Source organism: Phacochoerus africanus, chromosome 7 (assembly GCF_016906955.1).
Source record: "Phacochoerus africanus isolate WHEZ1 chromosome 7, ROS_Pafr_v1, whole genome shotgun sequence".
Classification (NCBI taxonomy): Eukaryota; Metazoa; Chordata; class Mammalia; order Artiodactyla; family Suidae; genus Phacochoerus; species Phacochoerus africanus.
In genome coordinates, this window is record NC_062550.1 from 37,212,844 (window position 1) to 37,227,493 (window position 14,650).

The 14,650-nt window shown below is 32.4% G+C and overlaps 1 protein-coding gene across 5 annotated transcripts in view; it reads left to right on the plus strand.

Moving 5' to 3' along the window:
* The window catches only part of CPSF6 (cleavage and polyadenylation specific factor 6), a 35,453-nt gene extending 21,287 nt beyond the window's left edge, over positions 1–14,166 (plus strand). For 2 of the 5 annotated variants that reach the window (XM_047787170.1, XM_047787173.1), the window contains 2 exons: positions 2,612–2,804; positions 9,340–14,166. In XM_047787170.1, coding sequence (XP_047643126.1) covers positions 2,612–2,801 — 190 coding nt within the window. In that variant the 3' untranslated portion in view covers positions 2,802–2,804; positions 9,340–14,166. Of the gene's footprint in view, positions 1–2,611; positions 2,805–2,884 lie in introns of all 5 variants that reach the window. The other 3 variants (XM_047787172.1, XM_047787174.1, XM_047787171.1) reach the window with 2 other exon arrangements.
* The last annotated feature ends 484 nt before the right edge of the window (positions 14,167–14,650 follow it).

The window sequence follows — 14,650 nt, forward strand, 5'->3', positions numbered from 1 at the left end:
CCCCTTGCTCACTATTCTCTAGCCATATTGATTTCCTTTCTCTTCCTCTTGAACATTAAGCACTTGACCCACCTCACTGGTTTTGTACTTGGTATTTCTTCTGCTGAGATCCCTTTTCCCTGACTCTTCACATAGCTGTCTCCTTATCTTTCATGCTTCAGCTCAATTTAACTTGCTAGGTTGGGTCTTCTCCCACTTAATTCTGTCATGCTTTATTTCTTTCGTAATACTGTAATGTGCTCTTACTTATTACTAACGGACATTTCTTTTCACTGAACACATTTAAAGATGGAAGGGACCTTACTGTCTTGGTCACTACAATATTTGTTTACCAAGTAAACAGTGCTTGTTACCAAATGGATACTAAAATATTTCTTGAACAAGGGCATTAATGAATAAATGCTCTATTTCCTAGGGGTTTTTTGTTGTTGTTGTTGTTGTTGTTGTTTAATTCTTTTTTCCTTACGGCCATACCTGTGGTTTGTGAAAGTTCCTGGGCCAGGGATCAAATTGGAGCTATAGCTGTGGCCTATGCTGCAATACCAGATCTAAGCTGCATCTGCAAACTGTGCCACAGCTTGGGGCAACTCTGGATCTGTAACCCACTGAGTACGATGAGGGATGGAGCTGACATCCTCACACAGACAATGTCGGGTCCTTAACGCACTGAGCCGTGATAGGAACTCCCCTAGTTTGTTTGTTTGTTTATTTATTTATTTATTTATTTATTTTGTCTTTTTGCTATTTCTTGGGCCGCTCCTGCGGCATATGGAGGTTCCCAGGCTAGGGGTCCAATCGGAGCTGTAGCCACCAGCCTACACCAGAGCCACAGCAATGCGGGATCCGAGCCGCGTCCGCAACCTACACCACAGCTCACGGCAACGCCGGATTGTTAACCCACTGAGCAAGGGCAGAGACCGAACCCGCAACCTCATGGTTCCTAGTCGGATTCGTTAACCACTGCGCCACGACGGGAACTCCTCCCCTAGTTTTTTTAATTAGGTAGTTCCTTTTTTGGGGTATTATTACTACCTTGAAATTTTACATATTTTTGAAAGGTAGATCTTTAATCTTCACATAACATTCTTAAATCTGTCTTTAGTATACTTTTTCTGATGCTGGTCTTAAGTTAGAAAAAGGAATTTATCTTTGTCATGGTCACTAATTTTATTACCTTTTGAACAAATTTGTCATAGTTAAAGACTGTTATCTTTTAACTTTTTATGTCTAAAGTAATCACTTCTACCTAGATCACAACCTTACTATACTAGATCTTAATAGGGTTTGCTAAGTCAAGCTGTCTGGTGTAGAAATACACAGTGGAGATTAAACTAATAGGCAGTTATTTCCTTATTTCGAATTTCAGAATTTAGAATAGTAGGATTTCTAAGGTATATACTTTGGTTAAAGAACCTGTCTTATTTCTAAAGACAGTTCATGAAACATTTCTCTTTATTAAACATTTTGAATAGTATCCCAATCTTTTCTAGTGGTCATGTTTACTAAGTTTCTTCTCTGCTTCCCACCATGCTTCTCAACACCAGTACTCCTACCCCCAGCCCCTAAGCACATGTAAATAAGTATGCATTTGATTAGAAAGTTTCTGGGTGGAGTAGCACTTTTGATGAAGCATATTTTGCTTACTTATAAGTAGAAATTTGATACTTACATACAGATTTAGGTGAGCTATGTTAATGGGTAGTAGTTTTATATTTATTTTATTTTATTTTATTATTTATTTATTTTGGTCTTTTTGCCTTTTCTAGGGCCACTCCCGAGGCATATGGAGGTTCCCAGGCTAGGAGTTGAATCGGAGCTGTAGCCGCTGGCCTATGCTACAGCCACAGCAACACGGAATCCGAGCCGCGTCTGCAACCTTACACCACAGCTCACGGCAATGCTGGATCCTTAACCCACTGAGCAAGGCCAGGGGTTGAACCCGCAATCTCATGGTTCCTAGTCAGATTTGTTAGCCACTGCGCCACGACGGGAACTCCTAGTTTTATGTATTTTTAAGTCCCATTGTATATTGTGTGATTTCATGAATATTATTATATCTAAAAAACTACTTTCTATATGTTCTTCAGCTTGAAAAGCAAGTCCTTTGAAATTTTCTCTCCTTTACCTTTCTGCTCTTCCTTTAGTAAATACTGAGTGTCTTTTTTAGGCTACTAATTATAATAGATGTAGCAGATTATATCATGTATTGCCACCTGGTTCCCAGCTTGGGGATGAATGTTTTTTTAAGGGGATTTGTGGTTTTTCTTTTTCTTTTCTTTTTAAGGGGCCACACCTCTGGCATATGGAAATTCCCACGCTAGGGATCAAATCAGAGCTGCACCTACCGGCCACAGCCACAGCAATGCAGGATCCAAGCTGAGTCTGCTGTCTACTCCGTAGCTCAAGGCAATGCTGTATCCTTAACCCAGTGATCGAGGCCAGGGATTGACCTGCGTCCTCATGGATGCTAGTCAGGTTCATTTCCGCTGAGCCACAACAGGAACTCCTGAAAGGGGATTTCTAATTCATGCTTATAGGTGAGTTGGTAAATCATTAATATCTTACTAAGCTATTTAATTATGGAGAGCATTAATCCAGTAATTTCTTTTAGAAGACGTGAACGATCAAGAGAGAGGGACCATAGTAGATCACGAGAAAAGAGTCGACGTCATAAATCCCGTAGTAGAGATCGTCATGATGATTATTATAGAGAGAGAAGCAGAGAACGAGAGAGACACCGGGACCGGGACCGGGACCGAGATCGAGAGCGTGACCGAGAACGCGAGTATCGTCATCGTTAGAAGGTGGGTATTCCTTGCTTCTGTTGTATTTAGCAAATGTATTATTAACAGTAATTATAACTCCGAGGCTATTGTTTATGCAGTATATACCCACATTTTATATGATCCAACTACTTGTTCTGAATGTAATCTTCTGGAAACATCTGAGATAAATGACAGGTGAGTAAATAGCAGGTAAACATTTTGACCTCTTATCCTTGAATATTTTGTCGCTTGCTTGAGTTAACAGTTTTTAGGTTTCAGATTGTTAATGGTCATAATAAAGCAAGAAAATAATCAAGAGGACTCATTGTCTACTTCTAAAATCTAAAAATTGAAATTCTCTTGATCACATACATAGTTTGCATGTGATTTAAAATATAAAATACAGGGAGTTAATTCATACTGTATATTTATGCTTGGACCTCAAAAGTAAATTTAAAGTGTCTCTCCTTGAACTAACTTGATCCCTAAAAAATTTAAAGGAAATCTAGCACTATAATAGTTTATAATACAAGAAGTGGCTTCTCAGCATTAAGAGAGCTTTGCTACTTAAGAAACTTTTTTTTAAGAAAAGAACTTTTCCTGCCATCTGGGTTTTGTTTTTAAAAGAAAAAGCTTTAATTTGCAAAGAAGGTATGAAAGTTACTCAGTTACAATGGATTCAAGGTATTCCATATAGAAAATTTTTCATTGTATCAAATCATATATCTCAGGTTAGCATAACTTTGAAATAATTTTCTTTGATGTTTCATTCATAAACCATAATCATTGTCTTTTTTCTGTATTTCAAAACTATTGTGTACATTTTTCATAAAGCGGGAAGAGTCTGTTTATACTTCATTTTCACGTGTAATTTTATTTTTATTTTATATTTGTGAACAGCATTTATTCATGTGAAAAGTGGGGAAGAGGGCACTGTAAGGCTTGTGCATGTGACACAAAAATTATTCTGTAAACAGATTTTTTTTTTCCTTTATATGTTGATGGCATATCCAAATTATAATTAGGCTAAAACAAACCCCTTATAGATAACTACTCTTTACATAATTATTTTCCATAAATAAAATTGGGAAATACTGAAAATTCAGGTATTGGTAACTGTTAGTATTTAAATTGTTACGAGCAAAATCAAAGACTTGTATGTAATTCTGTGGCAGAATAGTGGTTTTCTTCAAATGAAGTAGATATATTTTAGTAAATGAGATCCTTTTGAAATAATATTACTTAGAAGATAAGCCTCTAAGTCTTATTTTTATAGTATGCAAATAAGCAGTTACATTATTTACAGTTTTAAGGGCTTTTGGAAGTGAAAAGTCAGGTTTTAATACTTTCTCTTGCATTTTGAATATGCACCTTGAATATTTATCAGAATTTTTAATTTTAAAATGGTCCTCCATGTACTGTATTATAGAACTTAGTATAAATAATTCTCTAAACATTATTTTAACATGAGACTAAACTTTTTTTTTTTAACTTTCAAAAGAAGCTTATTGAAATCAATACTGCTTTTGGATGTAAAAATTGGATGTTGTATCATTTAAAACCAAACACTGAATTTTAAAGATGTAGCCACTACCCCCTACCCCAAGTTGAATAGATCTAATCCCGTCTTTTGAAAAAATTCTCCATGTCCATCAGTTGCTTAAGGTGAATTGTGGCCAAGTTGTTAAAATATTTATTATGTATATCATCCATTTAATTTCACATAAGGTATAGATCCTTCAAGTTATATTTTTATTTAGACTTTGTTAGTTATCAACAAGCTTCTAGTTTTCTGAAGGCCTGATAATGGAACCTGCGTACATTTTCAGTCATCTCCAAGATTGAATGTGCCCATCAAGGGACTTCTGAACCAGTTTATACCCAAAATTAATAGGTTTTCTTACTGGTTTTAGTTGAACTAGCCTAGTCAGCCAAATAAACTCCTTCTGAAAAGTCCGTTGTTAATTTTAAATACTTGAGATCAACTCACATTACATTCCAGTAATGGGTACACCTAACTATATCATGGTTTCATTACATTCAGACATTAACTATGAATTCCTAGCTTGCAAACTATTGTTGACATTTTTTCTTAATCACTGATGTGTACCATACCAAAATTCCCATGTTTTGTTTGTACATTAATCAGAATTGAGTTGTAATACTGTTATGTGCCTTCATCCAAGCAAAATTTTACATAAGCATTTCAGTGCAAAAAATTCTGTTATCCAGAAATATTGTACCGTTGCTATACCAAACAGTATTTATTGCGGATGTAGATGTGAATAAATGGGTGGAGACTGGGATTAAATATATTCAAGTGAAAAACTTTTTGAAACAAATTTAAAAAACTATCTGCATAATTTGATCATCATAATAAGGTCTATTGACCTTTTTTAGAAGTTTTAAAATATGAGTCCTTTTGAGCATTCGTGTAAATCTTAAATGGACTAAATGGAGTAAAAATAACTTGGAAGCTAAAGTGACTGTCAGCAGTAAGTCTGTATACAAATAAAAGAATTATGTAATCTCTTATTAAAGTGATGATGAATGGCTAAAAGGGCAAGTTCTTAATTTAACTGGAAACTTAATGATGTCAGCGAGCTGTTGATGTCTGTCCATCTTAATTTTTTTGTGTTTGAACTGTTGGTAATGTTAATTGCATTCTCTCATTTTAAAAATGTATTAGTTTTTCTAAAAGCATTTAATATCTAAGTTCAAATATATAATATTTTAATGGGAATATCAATATTGTAAATTTCAGCATGTTAACTACATTGTGCTTCATATTCTGTAATTTCTGCTTCTATTCTCAGACCACTCTGAGCAAAACAAAAGTAGTTGGGTGTTTTAAGATCATACACTTTTTATAGAAATACTTTTATTTTTGTAGTTATGTTATTTTCTTTCAAGTTGTGTTCATCTTACTACTTTTTTGGAGCAACAATACTCAGCAAATTTCTATCAGTGCAGCTTTCCTTTATATACTGAAGAGTAATGAAACAAGTTTACTTCTCTAGATATTCTTGATTCATGCTTTGCTTCTCCCTGATATCCACGGTTTTTACACATTCTCAAATCATTATCCATTTATTTGATTAGATTTTTAAGCATCATGTATGGGGTATAGGTTAAATAAATAACTCCTTTCCTTTGCAATTTATAGCTTTGCATTAATTTGGCAGGGTGGGGGGGAGCCAAAAGTTCTTTCTAATATATTAAGATGTTTTATCTCTTTAAGAGTTAGTGTTATGTTGAATCTTATGTGAAAATTAAACTCTTCTAATTATCTAATGAATGATCCTAGCAGTAATAAGATTTAAAAGCTCCTTCTGCAACTCTTAGGTCATCTGAGATGTGACTAATATTGTCCAGCTCTGTGTTTTCCCATATATCTTAACTGCTTCATCTGGATGTGCCAACTCTGACTTCTTTCGCTCCAGTTTTCCTTGTTTTTGTATTATTTGCAAGACCTATCTGACCACACATTTATCTTAATTGAAATGAGAAGAGAGTAAGAAGTGATCCCTTGAGTGGATGTATAGTGTGTGTTTTGCTCACTGTGGTTTAAGAATATGGTTTTGTTTACAAATGATTAATGTTCCCTGTTTAAAAAAAAAAAAATTCAGTGCCAGTGTGAGTCATCTTGATGTCTCACCTTCATCCCAGTGTGAAATTTACTACCATTGTTTTAGTTTGTAAATTAGATTGTTTTGAATAAATAATGGTTTGATTGAATAGTTAGCATTGTTTAAAGGAAACCTAATAACAAAGAAAGTGGCAGGGGTGTCATATATGATATCCAGACTTACTAATTTGCCTTGGTGGTAGCTTTAACTCTCACCGTGAACTCTGCAGCTGAGTTTGAAATGTGCATTTTGTGAAATTTTGGGGGCAAAACTGAGTATTCTTTTAACTGTGATGAAGTTTATTTCTACTATTTAGTGAACTGCCTATAATAGCAATTGTGTATATATTTTATAGTGTAATGAAATGCTTTAGTTAAAATGAGGTAAGTATTATCTCCAGAAGTGGAAAGATGAAAGTATGAAATGTTTTGATAGTAAGGGAATTTTTTGTAAACATATACAATGAACAGAATTTTGTGTAATATGTTCTAGCCAGTGCAAGAAGAGATTTTGATTTTAAAGAGTTAACTTGTATTTAGATACTTCTGTGTCTTTTTGCCCACCTCATCTCCATTCCTCTCATTACAAAGAAATTTTCAGCTAAAAGTGAATTTTATTTTACTGAGTATGCCTCTGAAATTTTATTAGAATCCTTTTAATTCAGTATATTAATGTGAAAACCTTATAAAAGATCCATATCTAAAATATATATTTGAATCTTTTACTTGAAAGATGAATTAACTAATACCAGTAGATTTGCTTAGATAAGTTTCTAACAGAAACACTCATAATATGAGTTGTTAGTATTGACGTAATCTCACATTATCTCAGAATGCAGGTGCTTCTCTGTATTGAAATTTTAATTTAGTGCTCACTTACAGACTTCATTAAAGAGCCATACATTCCATTTGTCTTAGTTTTTCCTTAATAACTGTTTATATAGAGCTTCCTTTTATAACTGATAGCTAAAGCAAGAAATTGTGTAGCATTGACATAGTTTTGACCACATGGTATTCTGAAAACATGAACATTGAATGTATTTGTCACTTTTAAGCTTCTTTTTGATACCTTTGTTTATGTAGATTTCTACTTAGAAATTTGAGATTATATTATGGAATTGGATTATTGGAAATGGGTTGTATTGCCTTCAAATTTGCTTTTTTTGAAATTGTAAAATTTGTATTTCCAAATGGATAAATGTAAAGTGTTTAGAAATAGAAATAAAAACTGTCAGATTACCCCTAGATTTCATGTCTGTATGGTGAAAATTGGAGACTTATTACTAGTAAAAATCTATTTATAAAGCAAAAGATAAGGAATTTATCCTAAAGATACATGTTGTAATTTCACAAATGGATTCTCTACGTAAAAAGGAGTAAAATTCTCCATTGAAGTGACACAAATGATAGAAAATTGTAGTGTTTGCCATATGTATTTTTGGAAGGCTTGTTTTTGTTTTGCTCACTGTGACTTAAAATAATTTATCCCTTCCAGCACAACAAATTAATTAGGGAGATAGCTTTTTTTTAAAGATTTACAGATTTCCCATTAATTCATTTTTTCACATTAGAACATAGGCTGTTGTCTTTCTTTAATACTTCAATACCAGTTTGTAAAAGTATATTGCAAGTAGTAAAGATAAAATACATGAAGGCTGCCTTTCTAGATTTTTTTTTTCCGTGAAATAATTCCACCAAAAGCTTCATCAGCATAAGATAAAGTTCAGTAAAAGGTAGCATTAGAAATGGCTTAAGTATCTATTTGAAAAATATGGGCAAATAAAAACTATTTAAAAGAGAAAGTCCAGGATTATAACATATGCTTTTTCTTTTTGCAGTTGTAAAATTTAATATTTTACGGCTAGGCAATGTGAATGCATATGTGTACTGATGCTCTTAAGATGCTTATAGCCTAACTGAGGAGGAAAGGACATAAAAGAAAATTTATAGTTGCAACAGAATATTAATTACTCTTAATAATAGAGCAAAAGTATTTTTCAGTTGGTTTTTTGGACGACTCACTAAACATTGTTCCCTTTTGCCTCTGACATCATCTTATTGTTGAAACACTCTCTTGGAATTTATATTTTAAATATCTGATGTTTCAGTGGTCACTTAGATCTACATTAATTGAATGTTTCTTTTGTGAACCTCTACCTGACGTTTGCATATTTATGTATTCTTGAAATTTTAGTTCATCTAATTTATTGAGGATTTTTTTTTTCAATGTGAGGTTTCAATGAAATTTATTGTAGATTCCCATATAGCTTGTTTTGGGTTAGTTTCTAATACTACATTAGATATTTTGACATGGGTGGAATAGAGTGAAAGCAAAGTAAATGTTTTAAATTTGTATATGTCTAAAGATTTGTACGTGGATGTCATTTAAATGTGCATACTGAGCTTATATTTATAAATTTTGTAACATAGAGGATTGTTTGATTTATAACGTTTGCAGAAGTTCCTGTATGCTGTCAAATAAAAACAACTAGTCTGTAAAATAATTGATTGCATTTATATTCAGTTCACATTTGTTAATGAGTTATATAGAATTTGTGTGGGTGAATGAAAAATATTTACATTAAAATCATCCAGGCATTTTTCTTTTTATTTTTGTAGTATGCATACTTTAGGAAATGACTTATGTTTCCATCTTCACAGAAACGGTAGCTGCTACATGTTCATTTCTGTTTCAGTCATTAAATTTATAAGGCAATAATGTTTAAGAAGAATGAAATCAGAATGTCTCAGTTTTAATTATCACATAAATTTGGGAACATTTCTCCACCACAAAGGCAGCTACTGTTTCAGTGAATTCTTAATTTTGTGTTAGAATACGTAACAGTGAAGTAGATGCACGACTTGTGTATGTATAGTTAAGCCAGCATTTTTCTGTGTATTATGGGGAATAGCAAAATCTACATCATAAATTTTGACACATTACAGCTGAAGGAAGAGGAACACCTTCCAAGACAAAACAGTCTTCATGGGGGAAAAGTGACGCTTGTCCAGCAGTTTGCTTCTTGTGATTGAACTGAACCTGTAAGGATTCATGGATAAAATGAACAGGAATAGATCTGAATAAAGCAAATCTGCATAAATGGTAACCAGTAGCTCTACTTTTATTTTTTATGCTTAACTGTTTTATTTGAAGGAAACCTGTGTGATTTAAAAAGTTATAGCTTTTGCAACTTTATTACTGGTTATATACATTTGGCCATTATAATGTGCAAGCAATTGGAAAAAAAAAACGTCAAGTAAATGCTTGTTTTATAGTAGTTTGTTCTTGTTAAAAATGTTCATATGATAATGTCTGTAAACAGCACCACTTTGATTACAATAGATGTAGTGTTGTAATAAACTGTTTAATGGGGCTGATGTGTAAAGCTGTTCAAGTTATTTGATGTTTACACCTCAGGGAAAGTCTTGTGTTCAGCAATATCTAAAGATAATGTTACTATGACATTTATACTGTCCTTTAAAAAAACATTGCAATAGAGTTTTTGGATATGCATCAATCTAATCTTGCGTTCAGTGAATTAAACATACTAATTAAGTGTCTCTTGCCCTTGATTTTGATATTAGAATAGGTGATTACATGGGTATTTAATATTTCTATATTCTGCTTTTCTAGCTGTTTTTATCTAGTTAAGCTTGTGACTTTGCTGAATGGTATGTAAACTTGTAAAAACTGAAATTTCACAACATAACAATCCAGTCAATGTGTTAAGGGTCAAAAAAAAATTTTGTGGTTTTAACATTTTAGTCAAAACCCATACATGAGTTGCTACAGTATTGCAGCTTAATTACAACAGAAATGTACTGAAACCCTTAATTGTAAACTGCTAGCATTGAAGAAATATTTTGACAATTCTGAGTTGATGCGGCAGTTATTTGCTGTTTTATATTGGTAGTGCTTATGGTTTATTTTTGAAGCCATGGGCAATGTAAATATAGCCAGCCGTGCAGCAGACAAATGTGAGTAAAGAAAGCCTTAGTTTTATTTTCCAATTACAGGAAATAGATTTTTGAAGGGTGTGATGTTTTACATTGGGTTGTATTCCTGTATGTGTAACGGGAGATTGTAAGTGTACCTATCTCTACCGTTTCAGGAATTCTGTGTATTCCTGCAACCTATTACTTCATGCTAAAATTACTAGTTAATATGTTTTTCAAACCTGCCTTGCATATAAGTCCACATTAAAAGTACCTGGCTAGCATGTGTTCTTAGTTAAACATTAACATAGGCAGAATGTCAACTTGATTTGACATTTTTATAAAAAGGTCATTCTCAATCACTACTTCAGAAATTTGAGTTAAAATCTTTAAGCAAGTTAATTTGTTTTTAATGTTTTTGATAGTCTTTGGGAGATCTGATAATACTCACTGATTTTTTTTTTTTTTTAAGTATAATCAGATTTTAGGACAATGCTTGGTATTTAGGCACCCTAAATATTATGTAACATGCAACCATAGAAGCCCTCCAGAGACCTTCAGTTCTTTTCATGTTGTCCATTATCATACTGGTTCTTACAAAATTAGCTGTTTCAATTTATTCATATTATCGCCAGTTTTATTTTAAAACATTTTGTGATTAGAGTATTTGTGCATGGGATCATTGGTGTATATCAGAGCTGTTTGCTCTCGGAAATCATTTATTAAGTGTTCTATCTTGTTGAAAGTGCAGTTGCCCTTTTAACATTATTTGAGAATTGTATCAAAAATCTATTTTCTTGCTTTGTATATAGGTGTTAGTTTTTGTTATTTCTTAGCTTTTTTAAAAATTACAATGCCATAATAAGAAGTATGGACATAAATATATTACAAGGGAATTTAGTTTGTAGTAATCTTAAAAGGTAAGTAAATGTCCATTTAGGATGAAATTTTTCCTCTGAACAATTTAAAAATGGAATCATAAAAGTCTTAACTGTGCTTGAACTTGAAATGAAAACTGGAAATTTTGTACTAATTAAATCCTTCATTTACCTTTTCCTTTTTTATCAGTGGAACCCTTTAATTGCTCATTCTAAATCACTCTTCTACTTGGCTGATTTTATTACGTGACTTTTATTTCAGACAATGTGAGTGTACTAGAATTGTTTGCTGTTAGTCCATTACTTAAGTGTTGTCAGAAGGAAATAACTTTTTTTTTTGACCAGTTAATTTTGCAAAGTCTTTCTCTACTTGATATATGAATGTTTAGCAGTAAAAGGTGAAAGTGTAAGCCTTGTTTTATTCTTCATGTCCCCCTTTTTTAAAATGGGCTGATGTTATTTGAGAACTTCTTTTTTTTAATGTTTAAAAATAATCCAAAGAGAAAAATTTTTACATAGACACCAAAAAAAAAAGTCCCAGAGATCTTTTCATTTCTCCTTAAAAATAATTGTAGTTAATATGAAAACAAACTCAAGTTTAACTTTTAAACCATAGCACTTAGTAGTGCTGTGCAGTCAGTCACACATTCCTTTCAGCTAATAAAGTTAGGAATGAGCGATACACCGTTTGAATGGTATTGCTTCTGAAGCAATACTTTGAATTGAATGTGCTTTTAGTTAAAGGACGTAAGTTATGGAAAGGATATTCTGGAGTAAATTTATAAGTGTTTATTTTGTCAATTTTCATAAGCAAGATTTGGAGTAAGTTGCAAGAGCTCATGATCATAGTTTAGCACACTTACCTAGAATATTCTTAAGCAGTTAACTACAATTTGGAGTTCACAAAAAACTTATGAATTGTAGCTTAAGGTATTTTCAGTTAAATCTCCTGTGGAGAATGTTGCTTTGTTTTCTACTAGTTATAAGGTCAGTTCTTAAAATAAACATGGAGGTTTTAATGAATGTTATATAACATTTTATAGTGAAAGGGGAAAATTGTTGGAAGGGCAAAGAGTTTCTTTCCCTTATGTATTTAAATGTGCCAATAACCTAAATACATGCAGTTTTATACAATGAGATGCTACTACAAGACTTTCTGTTGGAGTGCTGTCGACATTTTGGTTTTTTTATACCTGAATGATCATTGCACTTTCTGTATCTTATAAGATGGCTTCATTTTTGTGTTTTAAGCTCCAGCTTGTTATTTTAGGAGGAAGTTTTCTGTTCTAACTCTTTCCTAAGAATATAGTATTGAGGTTCTAGCTGTTTTACGGATAACTGCCTTTTGAATTTATTCATTAAGCTCATTTGCATCCCATAACCATCTGTAAATGTTTCCCATAGTTGTAAGTGCACACTTATTCATTGTACATATTAGACATTTTTGTGCTAAAATATATTAAGTGGGATTTTTGTAGCAAAGCATTCAATTTTTTGGTTCATAGAGTATGTGTGTGTTGTTTTTTACATTTAACCTTCAGTTTAAACACTGGTGTATTTATTTTTTTAGCAACTTTACTCTTAGAAGCCTTAGACTAGTTTTTTAATAAATATTCAACCAAAAATTATGAATTTATTAAGATGTGGCCTTACATATAGCATTCCCTGTGTTTGTAATGTGAGATTTTTGATTTAGAGAACTCAAAAGATTCATGAGTAAAGTATTTTATTGTTAAGTTGAAATAGAAAATGTTTTAAAATGTCTAGGCTTCTGGGAGGAAGTTCTTATACTCTTCTTTCTTGGTACCAGAAAGAAGCAATGTGAATTTTTATGAATATTCAATATTCAGGCAGTTGTATGCTGTTCAGGTTGATTTAGGTTTGTTTTAACCAACTTCTTTAAAATTTCAGGTTGTTGGCATTCACTGAATATGTAGCTACTATGGTTTTTTTTGTATGGGACATATAAACACTTGGTTAGGCATGGATAGATTTTAATGTTTTAAAGGCTTCCTGCTATATTAACATACTGTAATGGGAGTCTTTAAAAATATTAGGTAGAGTTTAATTGAAGTCACACAAATCTTGAAATGGTATCTGTGGATAGTAAATACTACCAAGAGTTTTTCATGTGGGAGTATCCTAAAACTCCGCCATGAGTGTAAATGTTTTACATTAATTTCATAATTGGATAGACCCTGCATTTAGTAAAAACATTTCATTTTGAAGATGTGTTCTTTTTGTCGCATTGTTACTGCGTAACACTTCTCAGCATTTCTGTAAGTTAAATTATTTTAAAACAGTGAATTCATGTTTATTTTTTTACTTTGAAAATTGTAGTACTCAGGTGGTATTTAATGGGAAAGGATCCTTTGGGGTAAATCATAATGTATTCTAAGGAATGCATCTATAGCATTAATGACTTTAGCCTTAAAAAAAGGTCTATTCTTATTCCTTCTTCCTCTTCATTCCATGGTATATTAGCAAAGTAGTTTACAGCCTTGTACAGCCTTACAAAGTTGTTTTACAATTTTTAATGGAAAGCCCTTAACAAAAAATTGTATCGTATTACCAATATACATAAATTACTGAACCACGGTTTGTAAATAATTTGTCTAAATACCAGGAGGCCAAAGAAAGTCAAAATTTTAGCTATTGACTCTATGGTGACTTCACAATAAGATATCTGTGCAAAAGGTAAGATTGATCAAATAAACATCTGTTTGGTGTCTGTGAGAACTAGACTTTTCATATTAGCTTCTATTTAAAAGCTCATTCCATCTTATTGAAATGTTTGTAATTGCAATTTTGTGTTTAATGTTTACTTTCTGTCTTTTCTTTCTTTAGCATTTAGGTGACTGTTCAGCAGTTTGCTATATGGCCATTGTTGGCCTTTAAACTGCACTAGTAACAAGCATGGTATTTATCTTGTATCGAAAATAAAACAGTTTTTATAATACTTTGAAGTTTGTCTTTTTTTTTGTTTGATTTATAATTTGTTAACCATTGTATATGGTGTGAATAAGTCATATCTAATGGCAATATGCAGGATAATAGAAATTGGACTGTTTGTATCTTTAGGCCAGCCTCCTAGATAGTGGTTATTTTCTCTTGTATTGGCATTTTGATGGTCTTTAAAGCAGTTTATATCTGACTAAAATTAGAATTTAGAACCCTAAAAAATTTCTAGACCATTTTATTTTTAAATCTAAGATTTCAGAAAACTTTTAATTTTAGGGGATTATTAACCTACTAGAGCTTAATCAAGTAAAAATGTTTCTAGATTGCAGCAACAATACTCATCAGTTAGCCTGGAAGTAATATAGAGTACTTTTTATTTATTTGTTTATTTTCAGGGCCCCCCATCTGCCCTATGGAAGAGGGCATATGGAAGTTCCCAGGCTAAGGGTTGAATCGGAGCTGCAACTGCAGGCCTACACCAC